A 24,212-nucleotide genomic window follows, 5' to 3' on the forward strand; every position below is an offset into this window, starting at 1 on the left:
ATATTGGTTGATTAAAAGATGAAGAAAGTGAGGATTTGGAGATCTGTTGAAGCTGAAGACTTCGACAGACTTGTTACACCACTACAAATCAATCCTTTTGTTTGGCAAACTTAGAACAAAGTAAGTAGTTTTTTTAATAATGCAAAGCTACTAAAATGAGCCTTATTAGCAAGCCTCTGTGCTATGGCATAATATTGTCCAGGGGCTTTCTCCTTCTTTTGACAACAGAAGAAAGTGCTGTTGTTCCTGGCAAGAAAAGGTAAATGTATTCAGTGGTTAGGCTGAGAAATCCCTATGTGCTGCTACTTATATGATATGTCTTTATTGTGAGGGTGATGAGGTACTGGAACAGGTTGTCCAGAGAACCTCTGGATGCCACATCTCTGGAAGGCCAGGCTGGATGAGGCTGGGAGCCGTCTGGTCTAGTGGAAGGTGTCCCTACCCATGGCAGGGTGTTGGAACTAGATGACCTTTAAAGGTCTGTTCTAACCCAAACCATTCTATGATTCTGTGATCATTAGGTGCTGTGTGGCAGATGCCCTCCATAGCAGAGTCCCACCAGGGACTTGGGGGTTGGGCATGGTCAAGCTTGGAACTTTTTGGGGCATTGCCAAGCAACTTCACAAACATTCCATAAATGTTCCATTGCAGTTGCTCAGGTAAAGTCTCCTGCTTGCAGCTTGTTTTAAAACTTACAGGTCTGAGACTGTGTGTGGGAGGATGTATTTGGCAGGTGCTTCATGTGTAAAGACTTTAGTCACAACCAATGCTTAAAATGGCCACTGGTGTTTTTATTTTGGGATTGCCAGTGGCAGAGGGATCTTCACACCAGAGCATCTTTTATGTGTGGGCTGGTTCTTGTGAACTGAAACGATCACTTCATGTTGTGACTTTCAGTAGATTTAACTTGTCCTCTCAATCAATCTTCTTGGCACCAGAAGCACCTTCATTGTTTAATTAATTTTTCTTTCATGCTTATGAGTAATTTTATAATGTCCTGTTGAGTTAAGAAATGGAGAAGTTGGATACAGGCAAAGCAAAGCAGTCCTAGTGTTTCTGTCTGTGTGTCCATGACTTAATTCTTTTTGTGAAGCCCAAATTGACATTGTTTTCTGAAAGGTTTGAAAAGTGTAACAGCAGGGAGGTTTGTTTTTTTTTTCTAGCGTATATAGTCAAGCAACATCTGCACGAGACCTTAATTCCAGTTAAGAGAAGAATAAGCAACCTGTTGTCTGAGGAAGGCTGTAAACTAAAAATGACTTAATGCTATAATGAGGAACAACTTAAGTACTATGAAAAGCTGCCATATTTTTTTTCTGTCATCCTCCTATGATCTTCAGAATTATTTTTTTCCTTCTGAGATTTCTTTTTATTAAAATATCATATTGATTATGTGTGTTGTTTTCAATGGGGTTTTTTTGTACTTGCTTATCTGGATGACACAAAGAAGAGGCCTAGACAGTGAAGGATGGGAGACCCATGGAGTGTTCCACCATACAGAAGTAGATACTAATTTAATTTACTGTTTTTCTCTATGAGTGGCATTTCACATAGAGAAATTATTTAGTTATAATTTTAATTTAGCTGAAAAAAACTTCTTCCAAAGTATAGTGTAGTCTAAACGAAAATGTCATTCTTGCTTTCTAATTACAGTTTAACATCTTACAGTTACTGTTATGCCACAGCTACATTGTAAGGGTGAAGGAAATATCTTCTTCGGAAGACAAGAAAGAGCAATGATATGCTGAAATACATACTGCATTTTCTGAATTGTCTTATGATTTTTGAATGGACACTGTTTACAAACAGCTGTTTCCGGTCTTACATTTTTACTTCAGATCTTAGTAAAAACTGAATTCACTATTAACTGCTTTATCTATGTTTTCTCTTGTGCCAGCCTTGCCTGTGAGCTCAAGCAGTCCTCTCTCCTGAGAGAAAGTCATGTTAAAATGATAGACTCCAGTCAATCATATTTCCTCTTTCTTGGTTTTGCTCTATTAAATTAGGTTACTCCACTGTCCTCTTGAATGACAGGTGTTGTTTTTTAAACATATTCATAGCCTGCTTTCATAGTTGCTTTCGTTTAGATCTGAATGAGTTTGTAGTTTGTTTCAATCAGAACTGACCATAGTACTTTATTATCTCTCAAATGACAGTATGATTTTTTTTGTCTGCTAGGGATAGCTTTGTCTGGGGTTCTACCACACTCTTGGATTATTAACCTGATAATTGATAAATCTAAAATTGATACACTCAGTTTTGTATCTGGCTAAGTGTTAAACTTTCACATCTATTAAACTCTATTTTAGAGTAGAAATCCTCGTTACTAATCCTGGGTGCCAGAGTGATGTTCCTATTCCTTCCTCCTGTGCATTAACTCTTTTGTGTATTGGCATGCCTTGATAATGATACTATATGGGCACCAGATATTCCCGCAGGGTTTCTGCATGTTTGTGCCTGATCTTTCTTGTTTCTTTGAAGTAGGAAAGCCTAGATATGGAAACAACTGATGAAGAAACAACTGACAATCCAGGTAGCGTTGTAGGCTAGTTCTCTTTTAAATTTCCTTGACTATGCCCTAGCCAAAAGTCTTGTCTTAAACAATTGAGATGGACTGCACTACTGGGTATTTTTTATCTATTAAAAATATCTGTGTTGCTATTGATTTAAAAGCCACAGCCAATGTGGCTGTTCTGGCAGTGAGCTCACAGGTATTCAGAGAAAAAAACTCCAAATTCCCATATTTTTCCAAAATACTTACATGATAAAAGGCTGTGGACAGGTGGGAATATACGTCATGTATTTTGAATATATCATAATTTGCAGCAGTACTTAAACAGTGCAACATTGTGTGCAGTAATTTCACCAGAAGGAAGTGAAACAAAAGAAAGTGATGATGAAGACACTGAAAAGCATTGCCTTATTGAGCGTTATCAAGATCCATTGGAAAGTGGGTTATAAGTTTCTCTTAAGAGATAATTTCTTGCATGGAAGAGAGATTTTTTTTTTTAAGTGGAAACGCATGCACACATGCCACACTCGACTTTAAATTTCTTACCTTCATTCATTAAATGCATTTATCCTGTGGACATTCGATTTTTTTTTTGCTATTTGGCATCCTTATTGTTTTCAGTAAAAAAAAGTAACCTATCTATCCTTGAAAGAACAGTAATTAAAGAGACCTGATAATCTAACTCATGTGGTTTTCAGTTCTAAAAAATCAAGTGTGTGTTTTTTCACTTCTACTGTGCACTGATTAACCCCCACCCCCCTTGAAACTTCCCATGAACTTAGAGATGGGTGATACATGTCTCGTTTTCTGCCTCTTTGACTATCCTGCTTTCTCTTAAACTAGCTCTTTGCTTTCAACAGAACCAAGAAAATGTAAGACAAATTCTTCAGTCCCATCTTCGCCTGTCAGAGAGAGAGATTCACGCAAAGGGAATAAAAGGTTTGTGTATGATTAAGTGATAGTTTTTCAGTCACATGACTGTATAATGCTTTCAAGGGGTTTTGGATGGGTGATAATTATAGATCAGTAGTATGATTATTGCCATGGTAGTCTAAGGGAATAAAGAAAACAAACACTGGCTGGGGGAGGCCATCCTTTTTACCGGCGGTTAGGTTTTATTTGAAAATGTAGACTGCTGTATTTGTGGTCGTTGATAAGGTGATGATGAGGGTTGTGGCTAAGACTGCAACTGAAATCTATTTGTTCTGGAACTGAAGGCAGAATGTCCCTCTGAAAATCTTAAGACTATTTAATATTGAGGGATGTAAATTGTTTTCTTAAAACCAAAGAAAATTTAGATAGAGGGAGGGCCTGTATGAAAGTTTTAATGGACTTTTTTTTTAATCACTCAAACACTGATTCTGGTGTCTCTTTGGAATCAGTTCATGTTTCTGTATGAAAGTATCCTTAAACAAGAAAAATGCTAAATGAAATTATAAATTGTAATAGTAATGACAAAGCGGTATCAGATCCTGTAAGCAGTTAGAGCAGAGAGTTCCTATCTATCCCTTGCTAGATAGGAACACTTTGTTTAGCAACCTTGAGAGCAGACAGTTATTGAAGGAAGGATTTTTGAAGCCAAATTTTTAAATGAGTTTAAAAGATTAATGGTTCACAGACTGGCTACATAATGCTAAGTGAAACTTGATTTGTGTATGTGAGAGAGAGATTGGACAAAAGGAGAAGCTTGGTTAAGAAATTTCTTTGCATACTAGTTAAACATTTTACCTTCCTAAGAAAAATCAAATAATGTACTTTGAAATCAGATTCTTAAGGAGTCTGATGATCTGAAAACTTATTAGACCTCAGAGTAAACTCTGAGATAGCGTTCAGTTAAATTTTCTTATTACTTAGTGCACATTTTAATTTTTTACTTTGAATTGTTTGTTTGTTTATTTGAATGTTTGCAGACAGAGATGTGCGGTGCCAAACAGTGATTCCCCTTCCTCATCTAATCATGAGGATTTTGAGATCCAGAGGAAGAAGAAAAATTTAAGAAGGTTAATGAAATTGGAGAATACGGGAGGGAGGAGTCTACCTGGGAGGACTTTGCATATGCCTATCCATGGAGTGTTGCCATCTCCATCTTGTACCCTTTCTAAGTTGTGGCCATACTTAATCATATCTTTTGGTATTGACAACTGTAACTGGACTGTCTAAAACTGGATTTTTAGAGTTGATTTTTAATAAACAATTTGATTTCTAGGTGAGAATGGGGAAAGGGGTAGAGACACACATTTTGATGTAATTTCTTAATGTAAAATTTTACTGCTTCTGTACTTTACCGTGGTTTATTCAGAAAGAAAATCACCATAACAGAAAATGTTATAAATAGGGGAAATAGGTTTTGTTACTTAACAAATGCTCTAGAAAAATTATTTTAGTACCAGTCTAACAAAAAAGTTTTCAGCCTGACGTCTTTCAGACATATCTTCTGGCCCACACATTCCAAAGTCCTCAGGAAGGTCCAGGAGTGGTGGGCAGCCTTTATAATGTTAATCTCCACTGAAATAAGTATTCTCTTGGACTGTAACTTTTTGAATGTAGAAGGTAAAACTACTTGAAACATATCAGTGTGTTTGGGGAGGGGAGGGATTCTTCCATCATACAGATCAAGGTCAGTCCATGGTCTCTCCATATGGAATAACTTGTTCTAAGCTTGCATTCCTATAATTGCTGTGTTGACTGGCATGGATATTCCTAAGTGCTAAGAGTTGTTAAAGTGATTAACTTGGTTTAAAGTCTGGAGTGACCATTTTCCTTTATTTAATCATGGCCATTAAATGTAAAAGTTGAAATGAATATTTGACTATTTAGGAAGTTTATGCTGATTTTTAATGTCTTCTGCATTCACTTGCTATCATTAGAAAATCAGAAATCTTCTATCTGCATCATAAGTTAGAAAGCACCTTTTTTTTCCTCCTTAATTCAAGTCAGATCTCTTCTGTTCAGCTTTCAGAAAGGTGACTTAAAGGGAGTTGACAAGAATACCAGAAAAATTGGAGCCAGTCTGGCTGGTGTTGAGCAAATGCAAATAGATGCAGTAAGTATTTTTGATTCATTGTGTCAGTGAGAGGTTTGTCCTCTACAGCTCCCTCAGTTTACAGTTTTCTCAAGCAATTTGAAAATTGCCATGAACATTTCTTTTGTGCTGATGTCTAATTTCTGATGGAACCTTATTGAGGTTGCATTTTTCTTTAACATATAAAATGTGTTCTGTTGACTTCAACTTTAGGTACAATTTGATGGCGTGGGTGGTCTTTCTGACCACATTTCATCTTTAAAGGAGATGGTCATTTTTCCCTTGCTTTATCCAGAAATCTTTGAGAGACTGAAAATTGAACCTCCAAGGTAACAGACACGGTTTAACACTATAAGTTCTCATTCACCTATTTTCAGGGGAATATTCAACTGAGGTATCAATATGTTCCCATGCTTCAAAATTCTCAGCAGTGTTGTTTTGTTTTGTTTTTTAACAGTAGTAAAGTGTAATGTTTAAAAAATGGATAGAATCCAGTATATATGTAGGTCCAAAGATTTACTGAGTGGTGAGATTATCTTTTAAAAGTGCCTTTCAGACCCAGAGTTGGAAATGTTTACTTTAGAGTCCCATATACAAATGGACTTGATTAGTTTGTAAGTAGGAAGGAATTGTCTACTCATAGTCAACTGTGGTTTGTTTTATGAAAGTCCAGTTGCCTCTCCCACCAACTCTTTTTTTTTTTCAAGTGCTAAAGTATCAGTTTTACAATTGATAGGACATGCAACTAAAAGCTTGCAGTGCTTGTTGTGCTTGAGCTAAAATAAGAAACTGTCTGCATCTTACACAGCTAAGTGACTTCTGTGTTACGAAACAAAATTCTTAGAGATTTAATTGTTAGCTTTGTATATTCTTGGTCAGCAAAACTCAGTTGTGGTATATTGAACTAGGACTTTAAATTCTTTGCCTTCAGCAACTTCAAAAGTATTGCAAACAATGAAAAGAAAATATTTCTGTGTTTTGCTTCTTTATTCATTGAAATTCTTTTTGAAGCAGCACTGTACTGGCTTTTCTAGTTGATGGAAATGCAGAAATGCAGAATATCTTTCCAGCTTTAGACTACTTCCTCTTCAAAAACTTAAAGTTTTTCAAGGGAGAATTAAATGTTTTATTATAAAATCTTGCCTTTCATGAAAACAGGAATGTATATGCAGTGTATCATTGTAAAGTTAGCCCAGTCTGAGATTCTGCACTGGAATTTATTTCTTGTTTGGCTCCAATCACCCCTGTTGGTTTGTCAGAAATTTTAAGTGTCTTTTTGGGACACTACAATCTTTTCTCAAGGTTTTGTATTTCTGCATCACCTCTTTATTCATTTTGTTTGCTACCTTGTTGAATTGCGTAGGAACACTTTTGACTTTTCGCACACTTCAGCTATTACCGCTATCTCATCCATTAAGTATTTTGTTTAGGAGAGCGGAGTTGTGTGTTTTAGGAATGGGGGATTGTAACAGCTACTTTTCCACGATGTTTTTTCTTGTGTCATTTTTTTAGTGTATGTTTTTAAATTGTAGAGGCTGTCTATTCTATGGTCCACCGGGGACTGGAAAGACACTGCTTGCTCGTGCACTTGCTAATGAATGCAGTCAAGGTGACATGAGAGTAACTTTTTTTATGAGGAAAGGTGCTGAATGCTTGAATAAATGGATAGGAGAATCTGAACGACAGCTTCGTTTATTATTTGAGCAGGTAAGGTCGAAACATGCCCTGCATTTTGACCAAGTTGTAACTAATTTTCTGTGGTTAAGAAGAATTCATTCTTTTTCATGTTTTGTCAGCTCCTTCCACTGAAATGGGACTGTCAGTGTTTCCTTCTTCAGTGGAGTTTTAGGGGCTTGAAATCTTGACATGTATTGGGAAAGACTAGTAAAACAGACAAGAAAATCCTGCCACGTGCCACCACTACCACCTCCACTCCCCTGCCCTCCAATAAGAAACCCCAAAAAACCCCAGAAAACCCAGCAGCCACACAAACAGTCACAAAAGAAGTTTCAAGAAGCAGGAGGTAGTGACTTTAGATCAGAGGGAAACAGATGCAGGCTGAAAGCATGGTCATTTAAATTGGTAACAGAGGGTTGCTTCCTGAACCTATAACTGAGTTAGATCCTGTCTCTGTTCTTGGTGGTTGCCAAATAACTGTAAAAACTACTGGTATGATTTGTTTCTTGTCACCCAGTCTCAGTGGGTTGACATAGGCTTCTGTCTTTTGTTATTTGTGCCTCTTCACTCTCTTAGCTCAATTAGTAGAGTTCCCTGATGCTAGTGTGAAAAATCTAGTTTGTGCCTTTCCAACCAGAATGTTTTTCATGCATTTTTTCTTTCAAATAATGCTGTTTTACTAATGTCAATATTCCTGTGTTTTCATTGTAGGCCTACCAGATGCGACCTTCAATTATTTTCTTTGATGAGATTGATGCTCTCGCTCCTGTACGGTCTGGTAAACAAGACCAAATTCATAGGTAGGACATGTTTTGTATCTACATAGTAGCTACTTGATCTTTGTGAAAAGAAGACCGCAACCTATTTAACTTGGTGTGACACATTCATTTATCTTGAAAACTAGTAATTCAGTGCCAGTGAATTTCAGATGATTTTTAAACAGTAATTGAAAACAATCCCTAAGTTTGATATCAGCACAAGGTCTGTGATACGTTATCTGTATTTTGTTATGTCTTATAACAAGTCTTCTGCTAACCAGCATCTCATCAATAAGAAGTTGTCCTTTTGAGTGATGTGGAACTGAAAAAAAATTCCTAAACCAGTGTATGAAAATTGTATTTTTCTGTTAGCTCTATTGTGGGGACACTTCTGACACTTATGGATGGCTTAGACAGCAGAGGAGAGATTGTGGTAATTGGAGCTACCAACAGACCGGATTCTATAGATCCTGCCTTACGAAGACCTGGACGCTTTGAACGAGAATTCCGCTTCACCTTGCCAAACAAAGAGGTCAAAACTTCAACTCAACCTTAATGCTTATGTAGCAAAGTCCACCTTTATAACAAACCCCTGTAACAAGGCAGCATTGCAGAGCTGTGCAAGTTTCCATCAGTAGTGTACAGCTTGGACAAGAGGGCTGTCTGGAGGGACTGTGTTGTACTGTGGAGGGCAAACCTCGTACTGAATATATCATGGCTGGGCTTCACGAACGAAGATTTGGGAAGGCTCTATCCACATTTGTTACAGGCACGTTGGTGACTTATGAGGCCAATACGAGATAGACATATCCGATTGCAAAAGGCACAGCAGAAAGACTCTTTAGATGGTGTATTCTGCAGAACACAGTTCTTTCTGCATTGCCTTTTCTCCTCGAGAGTGATCCTGCGTGTGTTCTCAAAGGAGACAGCTGCGTTATAGATGGTGTGTCTCCAGGCCTCCCAATTTGAGGCCAGAGTAGACCAGTTATGGTGATCAATACGGCCAAGGCTGAGATGTTGTTTCAGGGAGTCCTTGAATCTTTCTTAGCGGCTCCTCTCTTGCGGCAGCCAGTGGCAAGTTCACCATAAAGCAAGATCTTAGGGAGGCGGTGGTCCTTCATCCTGATTATTTCAAATCATTATGATGATTTCAACAAGTAATTAGTTCTGTAATTAGTATTGGTTTTGCAGTAACTAGTGAAGCAAATGGGATGCTGCCAGTCACTGAAGTGTTTAAGAAAGAATGAATGTATGAATTAGTTATAAAGTACTGCTGTAGCATCTTGGAAACGAAAGAAATGGTGTGCACACGAGTTCTTCGTTGGTAACAAAAACTTTGATCAAGGGTGGTACTGGAGTGAATTATGTTGGGATTTGACGTTCTTACTGGAACTTATTAACAGGGACTTGGACTAAGATGGGAAGTACACTGCACAGTTGCAGCACTTGGAAGTCTTCTAGTTAATTGCAATACCTAAGCAATGAAAAATGGATGTAGAGCGATCAAAAAATATTGGGGTTGTGGGGAGATGGTGTGCAAAGCTGGAACCCTCTTTTTATGTTTTCTCTCTGACTATCACTGATATTTCTTAGCACTTTTTGGAAAAAGGCTTATTGAATTGAAAGCTAGTAAAAGTACACCAAACAGTGCATTTAACACAAACATTTGTCTCCAGTTTTCATCTGCTCTCAGGAAGAGGAGATGAGGTGTCATGAAACAAATCTAATACATAATTCCCTACTGTGGAAGAATTCTAGAAATCTGCCATAATTAATCTGTGTACCAAGAAATACTTCAGTGAAAGTCTTGCAAAGATCTGGGATGAGAATAGGCAATATTTGACATTTTCTGGATCAGTGACAGTAGTTTAAGTCATACTTATTGTTCTTCTTGGTAGCAATTCTAGCAATTTGAAAGAAAGTGCGAGTGGTCTTTTACTTGAATGAACTGGCAGAAAATCAAATCTGATGAAGAAAGGAGATTGTCACCATGAAATTTTGCTAAATTTGAGAGAATTTTCTTTGACAAAAAAATCTCCGTTTGAGAAAGGTTTTTGCTACATTTTTTTCTCCAGCATCATTAGGTCTCACACTTGTGAAAACTCACTTTTTATGGAAGATATAAATGCCTTTTACTTCACTGCAGGCCCCAGCAAGAGTTTAGTGTAACAATGTTGTAACAGGTAGCGAATTATTAAATTTCCTACTTGAAAATGCAAAGGGCATATTAATAACTGACCTTTAAAATACTTAAAAGTTTACCAGATAAGAAAAGTATTTTTATTAGTGTAAAAGGTTTTGTGGGTTTGCATTGTAGTTGTTTTTTTAAGAGAAAAATTAGGGCAAACTAAAATGCAACTGTTTTGTTTTCAGGCAAGAAAAGAGATTTTCAAAATTCACACACGAGACTGGAACCCGAAGCCATCGGACAATTTACTTGAAGAGCTGGCTGAAGTATGTGTTGGTAAGTTTGAAAACAGTGTGGGTTACTGCACGCAACTTGAGTCCTAGGAAACCTCAGCTTCTACCAGGCAGTACTCAAGCTCTCGTGCCTTGCTGCAGAGCAAGGCAGTGAGGCAGCTGACATGCCTTGGGAGCAAACAAAGTTAGATACTGCTTTCAATTTTCTTTTTGTCTCTCAGAACATTGAATGGGTTTGGGGCATCTTTCCCAGGAGCAAAGTTTTGATGAGCAGGCTGCTTCTTAAGTGTAGAATATCAGGCTGTGAGCCATGTAACAGAACTTCTCTGCAGTGCAGGAACTCTTTCAATTGTCTCTTAATCTGGTAATTTTTTGGCTGCATACAAAGTCTTTCAGTGCTGCAGTTTAGAAATCTTGGCCTTGAATTCTGAGACTGACATAACATTTGATTCTTTTTTTGTTTGTTAGGATATTGTGGTGCTGATATTAAAGCCTTATGTGCTGAAACTGGCCTCTGTGCTTTGCGGCATCGCTATCCTCAGCTGTATGAAAGTAGAGAGAGACTGCAGATAAACATGGATTTGATTAAAATAAAAGCAAATTATTTTTCCATGGCCATGCAGAAGACTGTTCCAGCTTCACAGAGGGCTGTGCCTTCCCCTGGGCGAGCGCTATCAGCTATTTCAAAGCCACTGTTAAAAAACACACTGGAAAGAATTTTACAAGCCTTGCAGAGAGTATTTCCCCATGCAGAGCTTGCACTAAAGAAGAGCCAACAGCAAGGTATGATAATAACATCCATTTGTTTAAAAATCTGCCGAAGAAAAACTTCTGATTTGTGCAGTCAACATACACAAACCTATCAGCTGTAATTACAGCACAATTTTATACTTTGCATGTGCACAATGTAGGATGCAGCTGTGAGTGACTCACAGTATGCAGCAGACAGCTACGTGTTCTTTGCTGGAGCACCCAGTTTCTAACAGTAGCTAAAGTTGCATTTATCATTTCAGAGATGGATCTAAGGTTTAAAGTATGAGGCACCTCTTTCCAAATGAATGCTTACGTGGAGGGAGAAGGGTTTTTCAGGTGTCTGGAAACTACAGAAGTTGGTTTTAGTCGTCTTTATTCTAAGGAGAAAAACAAGTTTTTGTCAACAGCAGGGTAATACCTAATGCAAATCATGGGACGTAGGACAGCTTTGTGCAATTTCCTTGGATCTGTGGTAGAATGAACTCTTCAGAAAATAGCATTCAAATGACAAAATACAAGAGAAGTGTTTTCCAGCACTGATTTTGAAGATGTATTGATGCAAGGGATATGGACTATTCAGGAAAGTTGACAAACTTCTGTTGTCTTTAAATCCTATTGTAGGAAATTATGTGATTGACAGTGATGAGGAATCACCACCAATCTCTGAAGAGAAGCCAACTCATAAAACACCTGATCACGAAAAGGCAGAATTCCGCACTTTCAGCAGGTATGTTTGCCCCCTTTATGGTTACGTTTTTAAAATGGCCAGGTCTGTAAACTGTTTTGGTGTGAAGGGTGCAGGATGGAGTTAAGGGGTTGTGTGTGTGGTGATCAATATTTGCAAGAAGTAAGCGTGAAGATACAACTGTGTACTAACCCATCAAACTGAATGGCCCACACCTCTTTTCCTGAGTGAAAGGGGTTCACAGATTATTAGAACATGTTGGTTTAATCCATGCTATTCCTTGGAAGACTCAAGACCTAAAAAATGTGCTCTCTGTCCTTTTAGCTTAAAAAACCCTGTGGATTTGTGTAGCCATCTTTTGTCCTTTTACTTTCCAAGATTGTTAAACCTGTAGCTGATTACATAGCAGAAACGAAATTGAGAAATGGTTTGTTGAACAATGTCTGTATTTTGTATCTTTAACCTACTGAGTTTATGTAAATATTTTGATGTTTTAATTGTGGTTGTCCTGTAAACCAACTGTTAAAAAAAATATATTATCATTGTCACTGTCGGGTCAGTTATTTTTCTCTGTTTCTATTCCTCTGCTGACCTCTTCACAAGTGTGTTTCACACTAGTGAAGCAAGATTACCAGAAAATTAAGAGACTACTCAAGATGAAACCATTGGAATGACTGAATAAAATAAATATAAATGTTATGCGTATGTAGTGTACTGCTGTAATTTAACTAGTCAAATCATGTGTTTCTTCAGATACTGCTGATGTATTTCAGTACCCACATTAATTTTTTTCCTAGATATGTTTTGCACCTTCCTTCCCACCATCTCCAGGAACTATGGCCAAATTTCAGCTAACCTTGACAGGTGTAGACATGTCACAGTTACCTAAAGTCAAGACACAATGAAAATGGTTGTGTATGGGCAGTGAAGAGACCTGAATTGGTTTGCGCTGAGAGAAAGAGTTGTTCTGCCCTGTATCAGGTTACTGACCAGTTGTTGTGTGTGTACTTGGCTGGCCAGTCCCCCTGTTGGATTTAAGAGCTGTTACTTAACCCAGCCAAAGGAATAGCAGACATGCTGGGGACTTGCAGGGTTCCTTAGTGGAGGTATGGTACCAGTTTGTGAGAAAGTAGGCTTCCTGGTCACAGACCAACTTATTATATGGTGGAAGAGGGAGTGCATTTACAAAAAAAAGAAGTGCATAGGAAAAAAATTAACATCTGTGTGCCTATTCATTACTCATCTTTAAACTTATTTTCTTCTTATTGCTTTAGAAATCCTCGTGACCAGCCAACCTCTTACAGGCCACGGTTCTTACTAGTTGAAGAGCCAGGATCTGGGCAAGCTTTTGATTTGGCAGCTGCAGTAATACATACCCTTGAAAACTTTCCAATTTATACACTAGACACACCAACTTTGTTTGTTAGCACATCACCAGATGAAACATGTATACAGGTAGCTTTTTTTTCTTGTTAATCTTGTAGGATTGGTGAACTGTATACAAAATAGTGAAGTACGCAAAATTGATTGTTAATGGAGGTGGCCTGATTTCAACGTTGTGTTACATTTACTTCTGTCTTAAAATCCACTTTTCTTCTACATGAGATGATACCAAGTAAGGATATTATACATAGCCATGTTTTTCATTTGAAATGAAGCAAGGAGAATGTTGCTAGCAGCTCTGGAAGCTGGGAGGTGCTGCTAATAAACCCTTCTTTGTGGCAGGAAATCCTGCTGGTCTCAGTGGGATCCAGAAAGTTGTTTTTGTTGCTTCTACTGTGTTACCAGTAGATGGCTCTGCATCAAACTGACGGCATGTCATGCACATTTTGTAGCTTTTTTTTTTTAATTATATCTGTCGAGCAGCCAAGGTTTTGAGGAAAAGAATAGTTTCGTTTTTTACACATATATATACAGCTTATACTGCTGCAGTACATGCAGTAAAATAATTAAAATTCACGGAACACTTGGATTTGTGCAGTGGCGTGTTTTCCTTAACTAGAAAAATGAAATATAAGTAGATTAGTGCTGTTTTTCTTTTTCACTTTTTGGCAGGAAATCCATTTCATTGTTTGGCATCACTGTATTAAAACATTTGAATCTTTAGTAGCAGCATTTGAGAGCTGTACAAATCAGGACAGACATATTATGTGACTGGATACTAATTTGTCACGTAGGAGGAACACCGCCTTTCCAGGTTGTTAATCTGAAACAGTGCATGGAGAAATTTGTTGCGTGAAAGGACTGTTGCGGCTTCCCTCATGCACTAGGTACATGGTACATGTTGTCTTCTGTGATTGAGGTGCCATCTGGAGGCAGTAGACTGTGGTCTTCAAAGCACATCATCTGGTCTGGTGGATCCTTTGGTAATGAGAGGCTGTGAGTGACTTAGCTCTTCAGACAGGCTAAGGACTGGTTACCTCTTATAAAATGTGCTTGAAGTTATGAATTATAACCAGGCTTCTTGTACAGTGTTAGTCCTCATCTTTTCACATAGGTCTTTCTTTGTTCAGACTGTGCTTCCGTCTGTCTTGGGTGTGTATGCACTCTGAACTGAAAATGGGATAGTTGCAGTCGTGTAGCGATTTTTCCAGGCTAATGCATCTTGCTGAAGGGTTAGTCTTTGATTTTTCAGGCACACCACCACATCACCTGAGTTCTGAGGCTCTTTAGGAGTTATGTTACGCCTAAGTTAGTTTTGAAATCCGACAGAGATTCAGGTCTGTTTCTGTCTCTGTAGCGATGTCTGTATTTTAGTAAAAGTGAAAATTTTACCATATTGTTAGGAGTCATTCATTTATTGGTTTGTCTTGATATTTTGGCATCAGGTACTCCTGTTTCATAAGATAGTTTGACTGATATGTAATCATTTAGTAGCCTTTTCTACATGATGTAGTTCTCTTACCCAAGCATTCATTTTACCAGTTGATGCGAGAAGCCCAAAGAACAGCACCAAGTATCATATATATCCCACAAATCCCTTCCTGGTGGGCGACTGTTGGACCTACACTGAAATCTGTTTTTACAACACTACTGCAGAACATCCCAAGGTTTACTCCAGTTTTGCTCCTTGCGACATCTGATGTGCAATACAGAGATCTCCCAGAAGAGGTATTTCTGTTGATACTTTTCTTTCTTTATTATTCAATTTCTTCTTAATTTATAACTCCCTGAAGCACTGGAGTGCTGTGCTGCTCTTAAGCAAATTCATACTCAAACCCAAACCAGGTTTCTTAAAACTTGCTTAGACAAAACGATGATGAAAGCATTTCTCTAAAGTATTTTCTGACTAAAGATTGACTTTGACCCAACTTTTTCTCCCTTCTCACATACTCAAACTTATTAGACAGATATATAGATTTGCTTCACACAATTGTTTCAGTGGCTTCAAGATGGTTAGGTGTGTCCTTAGTGAAGAATATATGGCGCTTGAAAGGTAGCTAAGAAAAAGACTGTTTTTCTGAAAATATTTATACCGAAAAAAATATGGTGGTCACACAGTTAACTGATGGAGTATAACTTCAAATTTAAATTATTTTATAAAAATTTCAGTTACAGTCTTCATCCGGGTGAAAACTTGACAAATTAGAAAGCTAAGGTCCAATTCCTGTTTAAGTAACTTTGAAATAAATTTTTAGTTGTGTTCCCTAACAAAATTGATTAAGAGGATATGCTGAGCTTTGTAGACATCTGAAAGTGTTCACTAAAGGAAGGTGTTCAAAATGTGAATATTATGCTCTGATTATTTTGTCTCAGTAACAGGAGTTTTTATACTGTTAATAAAGGCCTCCTAAAATAAGGATTGAAATTCCTTCCATACCTTTTGGTAGTAGAGATGGAAAAAGTGGAGTACAGCTTGGAAGTATGCAATTTGGGACACCTCATTTAAATTAATTAAAAATATAATTAAAGAAAACCCAAACACCTGACTAAAAAGCCAGCACTTTTCTGCTGAGCCTTGCCTGTTTCCCTCTGTGGTTGCCATAAAGATTCAAGCTAAAAGATAGCAAGGCAGGTAAATACAAAATAATACAGTCTTGGGGGTGGTGAATGCCACCCCTCTTTCAGTGGTTTATCTTGCAGCTTGTTAATGGAGCTTGAACTCTAGAAGGTATTCTTTAAAGAAAGTATTTTATTAATTTGCCATGCTATAAAAATCTAGCCTTTTAAGGCCAAGAAGATAACTTTTCATTGATTGTCTTATCCAGATGAGTATTCAGTTTAATTTAGAGAGGTACTCATCCTTTTGGAACAGAATATAAAAAATTTGTGTGGCCTTCTTTATCTGAAATATCTTTTCTCCTCATGGTTTAGATAAAAGCATTGTTTAATAATGAATATGAAGAAGTTTTCAAAGTCCCGCGGCCTACCTGTGCTGAAAGAAGACATTTTTTTGAGGACTTAGTTATGAAGCAAGCTGCTCAACCTCCTGCATCAAAAACCAACACAGGTGAGGAGGATATTCTACGTATAAAACTTTGCTAACTGTAAGTTAACAGCTAATACAGTATTTGCTTTGGTGGTAATTTTTTATCAGTCATTTCTCACGTGCTTGCATTTGAGTACCATCAATTGACTATCATTTCCTGATTAATTTAAGCTTGGCAACCATTGGAAGTCTTGCCCATAGCACCACCACCTAAGCCTCGACAGCTGACAGAGGAAGAAATAAGACAGGTGGAGGAGCAGGAAGAGGATACATTGCGTGAACTTAGAATTTACTTAAGGGATGTGGCTCATAGACTTGTCATTGACAGACGTTTCAGACCATTTATGAAGCCTGTTGACCCAGAGGAGGTAAATTAGTGTTGATTTGTAATGTCTGTGTGTATTCATAATTTCTCTTTGTGTATGTTTCTTGGTGTTTGCTGTTTCTAGGAAGGTTTATCTTTGTTTTTAGGACCATACTATTCTGATTTTCCAAGAAGCAGGACGTGAATTTTACTTTTACTTTTGTCGACTCCTTGAGGCTCTCAAATGTCTGTATTTGAGTCTTCACTGAAAGTCTTGTGTTCTTTTAAAATGTTTTTAAAACTTTAGAATATTTCAGTTGGAAGGGACCTACAAGGATCATCTAATCCAAGTTCCAGTTACACCAAATGCCAACACAGTTTGCCGATGAAAAAAAAAGCAGAGAGATCTCTTTGTCTGTAATTATAAACAGTACCTATATGGTTGTTTTATTAAAGCCAAAAGCTCTTTAATTGACTATCAATAGTTTCTGTGAGGACAGGAGTAGAAGCAGCAGCTTGTCAAATAACTTTTCAGATTCTATTTTCACTTTTATCTGTACCTTTCCTCAGTATAAGATCAACCATAAGGGCTGCATGTTTTTTCCTTGCTCCCATACATCTCTCATTTAATTTATTGAGTAAGTCTAAGCCAGAGGCACATACTTCAAATCGACAGTTTTAGTTTTAAGATAGCTTTGCCTTTCAGTGAAGTCCCATTCTCCTAAGCATCCATTGACTTGTCTTTTACTTTCTTTGTAGTTTCTGAGATTTGAATAATCTAAACAAATGTAGATGTCCTAATCTAAACTAGTCAGTAGGCTCCTTTTAAGGTCTGAGTAAAGAAATCGTCCAGTTAGCTCATTTGAAAATAGATGTTGTTACAACCCTCCCCTGAAGGTGGGGTAACTGAGGTTCTTGTTAATAAATCCCTTGGGGTGGATTAGAGTGAAATAACACTGAATGACTGGTGTTTATATATATAAGGTTTATTTTAGAACAATGTGGTTGCAATGGAAAGGAGATATGTAGCTGTTTTGGTCATTATCTATAGTAATATAACAATATAAAAGTGTAAATATAATTAATAATAATAATAATAATAATAAATTTTGGTTATTAAACAGCCCATGGACCTCTCAACAGTTCTCTCCAAGATTGACATGCACCAGTATCTAACTGCAGGAGATTTTCTGAAGGACATTGATCTAATCTGTAGCAATGCTTTAGAGTATAAACCATATGAAAGTCCTGGAGGTGAGGATGTGCTTTTTATCCCTAGTTTGGAAAAATTTTAAAGGTGTAAATTGGTAAATGTCATCTGCAGACAATAGGTGTGGGAAGAAATGCTCTCTGGGGTTGTTTAAAATTGCCAGGTTGTAAATAAACTGTTTGCTCATGAAATTGTGGTAGATGTGTTGATTGGTAACTAGCGCTTTTGCTTTAATAATTAACTTTTCTGTTGCTATGCTGAAAATACTATCTGAGATAACATTTCAGAACCTGCCTATCAAAAGAGAAAAATCATTCTAAGTAAAACAAAATAAAGGGTTTCATTGTCTAGTAGAAAATGCTCAGTTCCAACTAACATTTCAGATTGCCTCCTGAGACACAAAGCTTATGCTTTGAGTGATACTGCATATTCCATAGTGAGGCACGAACTGGCTAAAGATTTTGAACAACGCTGCCAAGAAATTAAAGAATCTCGTAAGGAAAGAGGTATATTTTTTGATGCTGAGGATTTTAAGACTTGTCTCATTCTTTGTAAACAACTATGCAAGAAACAATTATTTGCTCTGCAGGGTGTAAGGAAACAGTCCCAAAGTGTAGTGAAAAAATAATGATGCCAGCAGTGCCTGCGGATGCCAGTACCCCCTCCTCTAATGGCAAGTTAAGTTTTATTCAGACTTTCTTGGAGAAGTTGATAAAGTCAATGCTACCTTCTCTGTTCCTGTGGCCTAACAGCAGGTTCCTGTGATGCCTGGTTTTTCATGATGGAGGCATTAAATTTTTTATTATGCTTCACAAGGTGGGATAAATCCTGAGGTCATTCATTCAGTGTGGTTATGAAATTCAAGTGCAGTGGGTGCTTGACTTTGTAAGAGCCTGGCCTTGATGACCCAACTGACATTTAATGGCACTTACAGCTTGAAGTCCAAAACATTGTACGTGGCTGTTTCTGAATATTCAACTAGTTTTTAGCTACATGGAGCAGTGTGTTCCCTTTCTCTGCCTATAATATATCTACTAGCAAACTGACCTCATTAACTTGCAACTTTTTCTCTAGACACATGTAGGGAGATGGACAATGGTACTTAAGCTGTGGTCATTTTCCTTGCAAGTAAGGAAATGACGATGCTGCGTTTTGGAGAAAGAACTGTTTTGTTAATGGTTTGGATTACTTTTTCTTGTATCTCTTTGTAGATAAGTCAAAAAGAAAACACAAAACGAAGGAAGACTCTTCCAGTATTGCAGCAAAGATGAAGAATGTTCAGTTTGCGTCTTCCCAGGATACTCCTGTGGAAGAACATGAAAATGTACTTCAAGGACAACAGAAAAATGGGACAGAAAATGAAAGAGAGAAAGTGACCCTTGTGGCTGAATCTCCTACTGAAAGGAAGAGTGTCGTACTTCCTGAACATTCAGACCTAAGAAAGACGAGTGGCATGCCGGATTGGCAAAAAGCTGGAACTTCTGAAGATGGACCTTCAAATGGTAAATGAAAGGTCAAAGAGGTCATTTATCTCCTTTCTCTCCTTTAGGAGGGTTAAACTATTTATTAGGTTTTAGCCTTCTTTAATTCCATTCTGTTACTTCCATTGCGTGTCTCTCAAATAAGCACAGTGTTTCTTGCATAATGATGCTGCTCCTCTAGTTATGCTGACCAAATTCAGTTTTATGCAGTGTCTCTTTTTTCTGATTCTGCAGTTCATTTTTCAAATGGTACCTATTTTAAAGATTCATACCTATTGTACAAGTATCTTCCCTGTAATAAGCAGTTTAAGTTAAAAAACTGTACTGTAAGCAGTGAGGAATAGAAGAGTCACATGTGGAATAGAAGAATTATGTCCTAATGTTTGAAACGTAAGATGTGTTTCCTAATCTAAAATACTTTTTTTTTTTTACTGCTCCTTTCTTTTTTTTTACCAGAGTTTTACTGTGCAGTGCTCTTGTGGCAGCATGACTATTTTTTTCCTGGTTTTACCCTGCCTTTTTTCTCTAGTGCTTTTTTTTGGTGTCCAATTCTTGTTTTTATGGAGCAGTGCCAGAAAGAAAGGAGAAGTCAAGCATTGCTCAGTGAAAAAATGGTAACACTTATGTCTCTGTTGCAAAGAGATACTCTTTTCCAGGTACAGGATACTTCACTGATGCTGTAGTCCAGATAAAGAGAAATCATGCCTTAAGAAATTTGTGTCATTCCAGATTCACAAGTACGTCATACAAATTATGCGGGACGTTCTCAGGTGGATGAGCAACCGCGAGTATGTGACAGGAAAGCAATGAAAATTCCCACACAGGGAGTGTCTGTGGATTACTCTGAGCTCAAAGTAAGTCTAATTTCAATTTTGTTAACACAGAAGCAGGACATTTTCTTGGTACCTCTGTGGTTTTAAATTAAGTCAGTTGTTAACCAATGCCAATTCAAACAACTTATGAGAGGGATATACAGCTTGTGAAATAATTCAGCTTGTGATGGACTATGACTGTTGTTTCCACAGCTGGTGTGGACTGCTGCTCTTGTTTTTGCTGAACTAAATTTTAGGAGACTGGATTCTCTTCCTAATTTTTAATGTAAAAGGGCTTGTTAAATTTTAAAATAGCCCACTGACTACCTGCTACTACTGTTGGTTATTAATGTCTTAGCAGTTTTTATGATGAACTGGGGATGCAGGCGTTTTTTCGGTTTGCTGTTCGCTTGTTTTCATTTATTAGGAATTGGAAAAGGGCCTTGATTTTTAGCAGTGATTACTTGAAACCTGAAATTAGCAGGTTGACCTAAAGCTCAACCTGGATAAAATACTAATACCTGCTTTTCTCAAATGCTTTCAAAATCCAGTGTTAAAATTTTGCCTTCATACAGTTGCAGTGTTACAAGGTTTTTCCAGGCCCCTGCAGGAGAGAAGTTGCTATCCTAGGCTACAGCTGGGGAAGGAGGCAAAAATAGGCCTAGCTGCAGGGAGCAAAAAAGATTCCTCTGCATGAGCTGGGTTGAGAGATTCCGCTGCATAAGAGGGTAGAAGAAGGACCTGACCTTCAGGGAATATAGCCTTGAGGAGAATTCGAGAAACTGCTAGGTTGAAGTCCTGGAGGTTGGTCAAAGCAGTGGAGGCTGCTCTTTCTTTACCTGCCATGATGAGAAAAGGAGTATTACCTGGATGTTTCCCCTGTGTGGGGACAATGTGACCAGAGAGAAATCTCCATTGGTGAAGTGGCTTCTCAACACAATTTCTGTCACATTTTTAAGAGTTGGCCTGGTTTGGAGGGGTGAAACTAACTTTCTAAGCTGGCTTTCTAAGGAAGTAAATTTCAGGGGGTTCTGTTGTTCATGTGTGCCTGTGTAATTCAAGAGACCACATAGGCTTTTCTAGAGTCAGGGTGTTAACAGCGTGTAATTCAAAGTTACTGCCTACTGACTGGAGAAATGGTAGAGTTATACTTCTTTCAGCTGCAAGCAGAGAGCTACAATCTGGAAACACATCTTTTAGAAAACTTGTTTCCTTAACATGGGTGTCACTGGAACTTGCTGCCTGTACCAGAGAGCTCCTCCAAACTGTAGCTGCTTGGTTTCGTATGGGGTTTTTGTTTGGTTACTTTTGGGTTTTTGTTTGGTTTTTTTTGGTGTTCTGTGTGTGTGTGTGTGTTTGCTTTTTTGCTTGGTAATACGTGTAGAACTTGATGAACATACAGAGCATACAGTTACCTATGTGGCAGCAATTGGAAATAGTTTCATATGGGATGTTGGCCATGAACCTCTGTCACATCCTATCTCTTGTGTTTGCAGCAGCTGAAAGAACGCTGTGTGATTTTTGTGCATCTTCTTTGCACGTTGTATAGGATGAAGTTGAAGGGAATGCTCAAATCTTGTGCTAGCTGATCTGAGGGATGCAGAGTTTGATAGCAAGCAGTTGTCAGGCAATAATATTTTTCTTTGGTGTGGCTGCTCTCTTAAGCTACATCTTCATAGCCTCACACAACACACAGCTACTGAACAGCCACAGCAGTGCTGCTACTAGAATGTTAGCATTGCTTTCCCAGAGATCATCACATTCACATCTTTGGTAAAAGAAGGGACTGTATGAGAGAGTGGTAATTTGCTACAGGCAGTCACACAGCTAGTTTACTCACCCTTGAGTGGCAAGGTGGGAGCTAACTGATGTTAGCCACAGTACACATTCAGCTAATGGGTAAAGATGAGCAACTAAGGATGGTTCCGTTTCCAGCTGTTGCAGCTGTATCTGAAAGATCTGTCCCTGGTTTCCAAAGACGCATTTTCCAGAGCCTTGTATTGCATTTTGAATGAAATGCAACTGTGGCTTTACTGTGGCAGCTACTCTATGACAGAGTGGGTTGTGTCATTCCCTGGTGTTTTAGAAGCAGATGACTGGCAATTATGATCATTGATCTCATACACTGATGAGTAAGAAAATATTGCCTGAAATGTAAGCCTCCCTTTTCTCTGAAGTATAAAAAATTACTTTGTTTTCTCCAGTTAAATCTTGTCATATATTTAATCAGTTCTCTGAAGCACCACTTTTATTTAACAATATAAGAAAGTAGGATGTATCCTGCGGTATTCCGAACTGTAGTTTCCAATTTTTTTTTCAGCAAGTATTGGATTCTATTATTGTGGCAACTGAAAACGTCAGTATATCTTGCATGGAAAGACTTTATGCTGTTCTCAGCCAGTGCATTTACCAACACAGGGAAGATGATGACAAAACTGAATTAGTGAAGGTAAGTTTTATTGTCTTGTAGCACTTTCTGTCACACACTATTATGTGTGTGTTTGTGTATGTGTTACATATATGTAGGTATGCACTGTGAACATTATGCTTATTTAGCATTATTCTTTACTGCCTAGTTGCCTGTTTCACAAGACTTTTTCATTTCAGTCTGGAAGACATTTATCCATATTGCAGAACCATTGTTGTGTTTGGCATAATTGTTGGCAAATTTAGCAGGAAAAGGCTTGAAGACAATGGGTCCACCCACACAGGCCTCTTAAACCAGTTAACCTCAGTCTGGCAATAGTCTTTCTCCAGAACCTTTTCAGAGGTGGGGGCTGCAAAAGGAGGGCACTTTTCTCAGTCTGTCACTTCCTCTTTCTTCCCTTGCAGGCAGTAAGGAGCACATGGTAATGCTCGTATAGTAGTCAGTCCATTCTTGAAATTAAGTATGAAACATAGCAAGAATTTGAGACTTTTCTCTGGTCTCACTAGACTTTGTTTTTAACTAGCATGGCCCAAGCATCTTTAATTTGACAAATGGGGAGCTTTCTGCCTATGACAGTTTGATGATAATGGGTCAAATTCTCTAATCTCTTCCTCTAAGAGAGGATTTCTGAGTTGTCAGAACTGAGCAGAAATCTTCCACGGGCACCCATGGTTCCAGTTGGGCATTCCCAGTATTGAGTTGATTCAGATATTCAGTCTATCTTCAAGATCCTTGAAACCATTTGTCTTTCAGATGCTTGTGCCTGAGAACAGATAAAATTCTTTATGCCTCTCATTCTGCCTTAAAAAATAGGAAGCGTCTTCTCTTTGGCCTTAGTCATCTTGATCTTTTCTTCCGCAGCTGACAAAGAGTTAGAAGAGATGCTCTGCTCTGACTGTACAGCACTGAGGATTTTGTGGATTCAGGGAGGCTATGCCTGAAAAATGCACCCTTCTCTCACATAGCATAGTGATGTGTTTTATCATGAGAAGGGACCTGTTTATGTTATCTCAGGGCATGTGAACTTTTGTGACTGGACTTCATTTTTTTGTTTGTTTTCTACTTCTACCTTTAGCTTTAACCAAAAAATATCTTCTATTCAGAGTGACTGCATGAATTAGCTGGAGCAACCTCTACTATATGAAGAGAGAGACTTTAACAAGTACTTAGTCAGAATGCAGAACAGAACAGTTCCAACTTTTATTTGTGCCTCTTCAGGAACTGCCTCTTTTCTCATTGTTGAAACCACTACTGATGAAGATCCATAGTCCCATTATGCAAATCACTGCAGACTCTGTAGCCTACTTCTGTTTTGGGTTCCTAAGGACGCGTTTGAAGCTAGTGGGTCTAGAAAGATGTTGTGATGGTGGTAGCACATGTATTGGCTAAATATTGCTAACAATTGCATGTATGAACAGATTCTTAATTCTTTTGATAAAGAAGCAAACAGGGTTCTCAAGTTTGCATTCATGCTGACTCCTAATTTGTCTTTTTTTCTTATTAGGCAATGAAGAAAGAAATTGCTGCCTTAAATTATCTCTGATACTTGACTTCAGTATACTTTATTTGACACATTCTGAAGTTGATGTATGGCTCCCAAATAGATAAATTATGTATAACATCTCAGTAATTGCAGCAACTATAGAAAAAAAGAATAAAGAAACTTCTTTCAGTACATAACTGAAACCAGACATAACCTCGACTCTGACTGTGAATCGTC

At 37.9% G+C, this 24,212-nt stretch overlaps 1 protein-coding gene across 6 annotated transcripts; it reads left to right on the forward strand.

Annotated features, from left to right (window-relative positions):
* The first annotated feature begins 607 nt into the window (after window positions 1-607).
* LOC135412146 (ATPase family AAA domain-containing protein 2-like) lies at window positions 608-24,188 on the forward strand. 6 transcript variants are annotated; one of them, XM_064650608.1, is made up of 22 exons: window positions 609-659; window positions 2,485-2,533; window positions 3,373-3,451; window positions 4,423-4,512; window positions 5,465-5,555; window positions 5,748-5,863; window positions 7,067-7,241; window positions 7,923-8,011; window positions 8,342-8,501; window positions 10,343-10,433; window positions 10,859-11,173; window positions 11,765-11,870; window positions 13,103-13,283; window positions 14,754-14,939; window positions 16,143-16,278; window positions 16,429-16,625; window positions 17,686-17,815; window positions 18,155-18,277; window positions 18,983-19,273; window positions 19,982-20,106; window positions 22,385-22,513; window positions 23,997-24,188. In XM_064650608.1, exons 2-22 carry the CDS (start codon window positions 2,497-2,499, stop codon window positions 24,033-24,035), a joined length of 2,886 nt encoding a protein of 961 aa, XP_064506678.1. In that variant the 5' UTR covers window positions 609-659; window positions 2,485-2,496; the 3' UTR covers window positions 24,036-24,188. The 6 variants fall into 6 exon arrangements, with proteins under 6 accessions (XP_064506722.1, XP_064506678.1, XP_064506713.1 ...); XM_064650634.1 differs by having other exon boundaries at window positions 642-659; window positions 2,482-2,533; XM_064650618.1 differs by lacking the exon at window positions 609-659 and adding an exon at window positions 671-733.
* The last annotated feature ends 24 nt before the right edge of the window (window positions 24,189-24,212 follow it).

This window comes from Pseudopipra pipra, chromosome 1 (assembly GCF_036250125.1).
Source record: "Pseudopipra pipra isolate bDixPip1 chromosome 1, bDixPip1.hap1, whole genome shotgun sequence".
In the NCBI taxonomy this organism is placed as follows: Eukaryota; Metazoa; Chordata; class Aves; order Passeriformes; family Pipridae; genus Pseudopipra; species Pseudopipra pipra.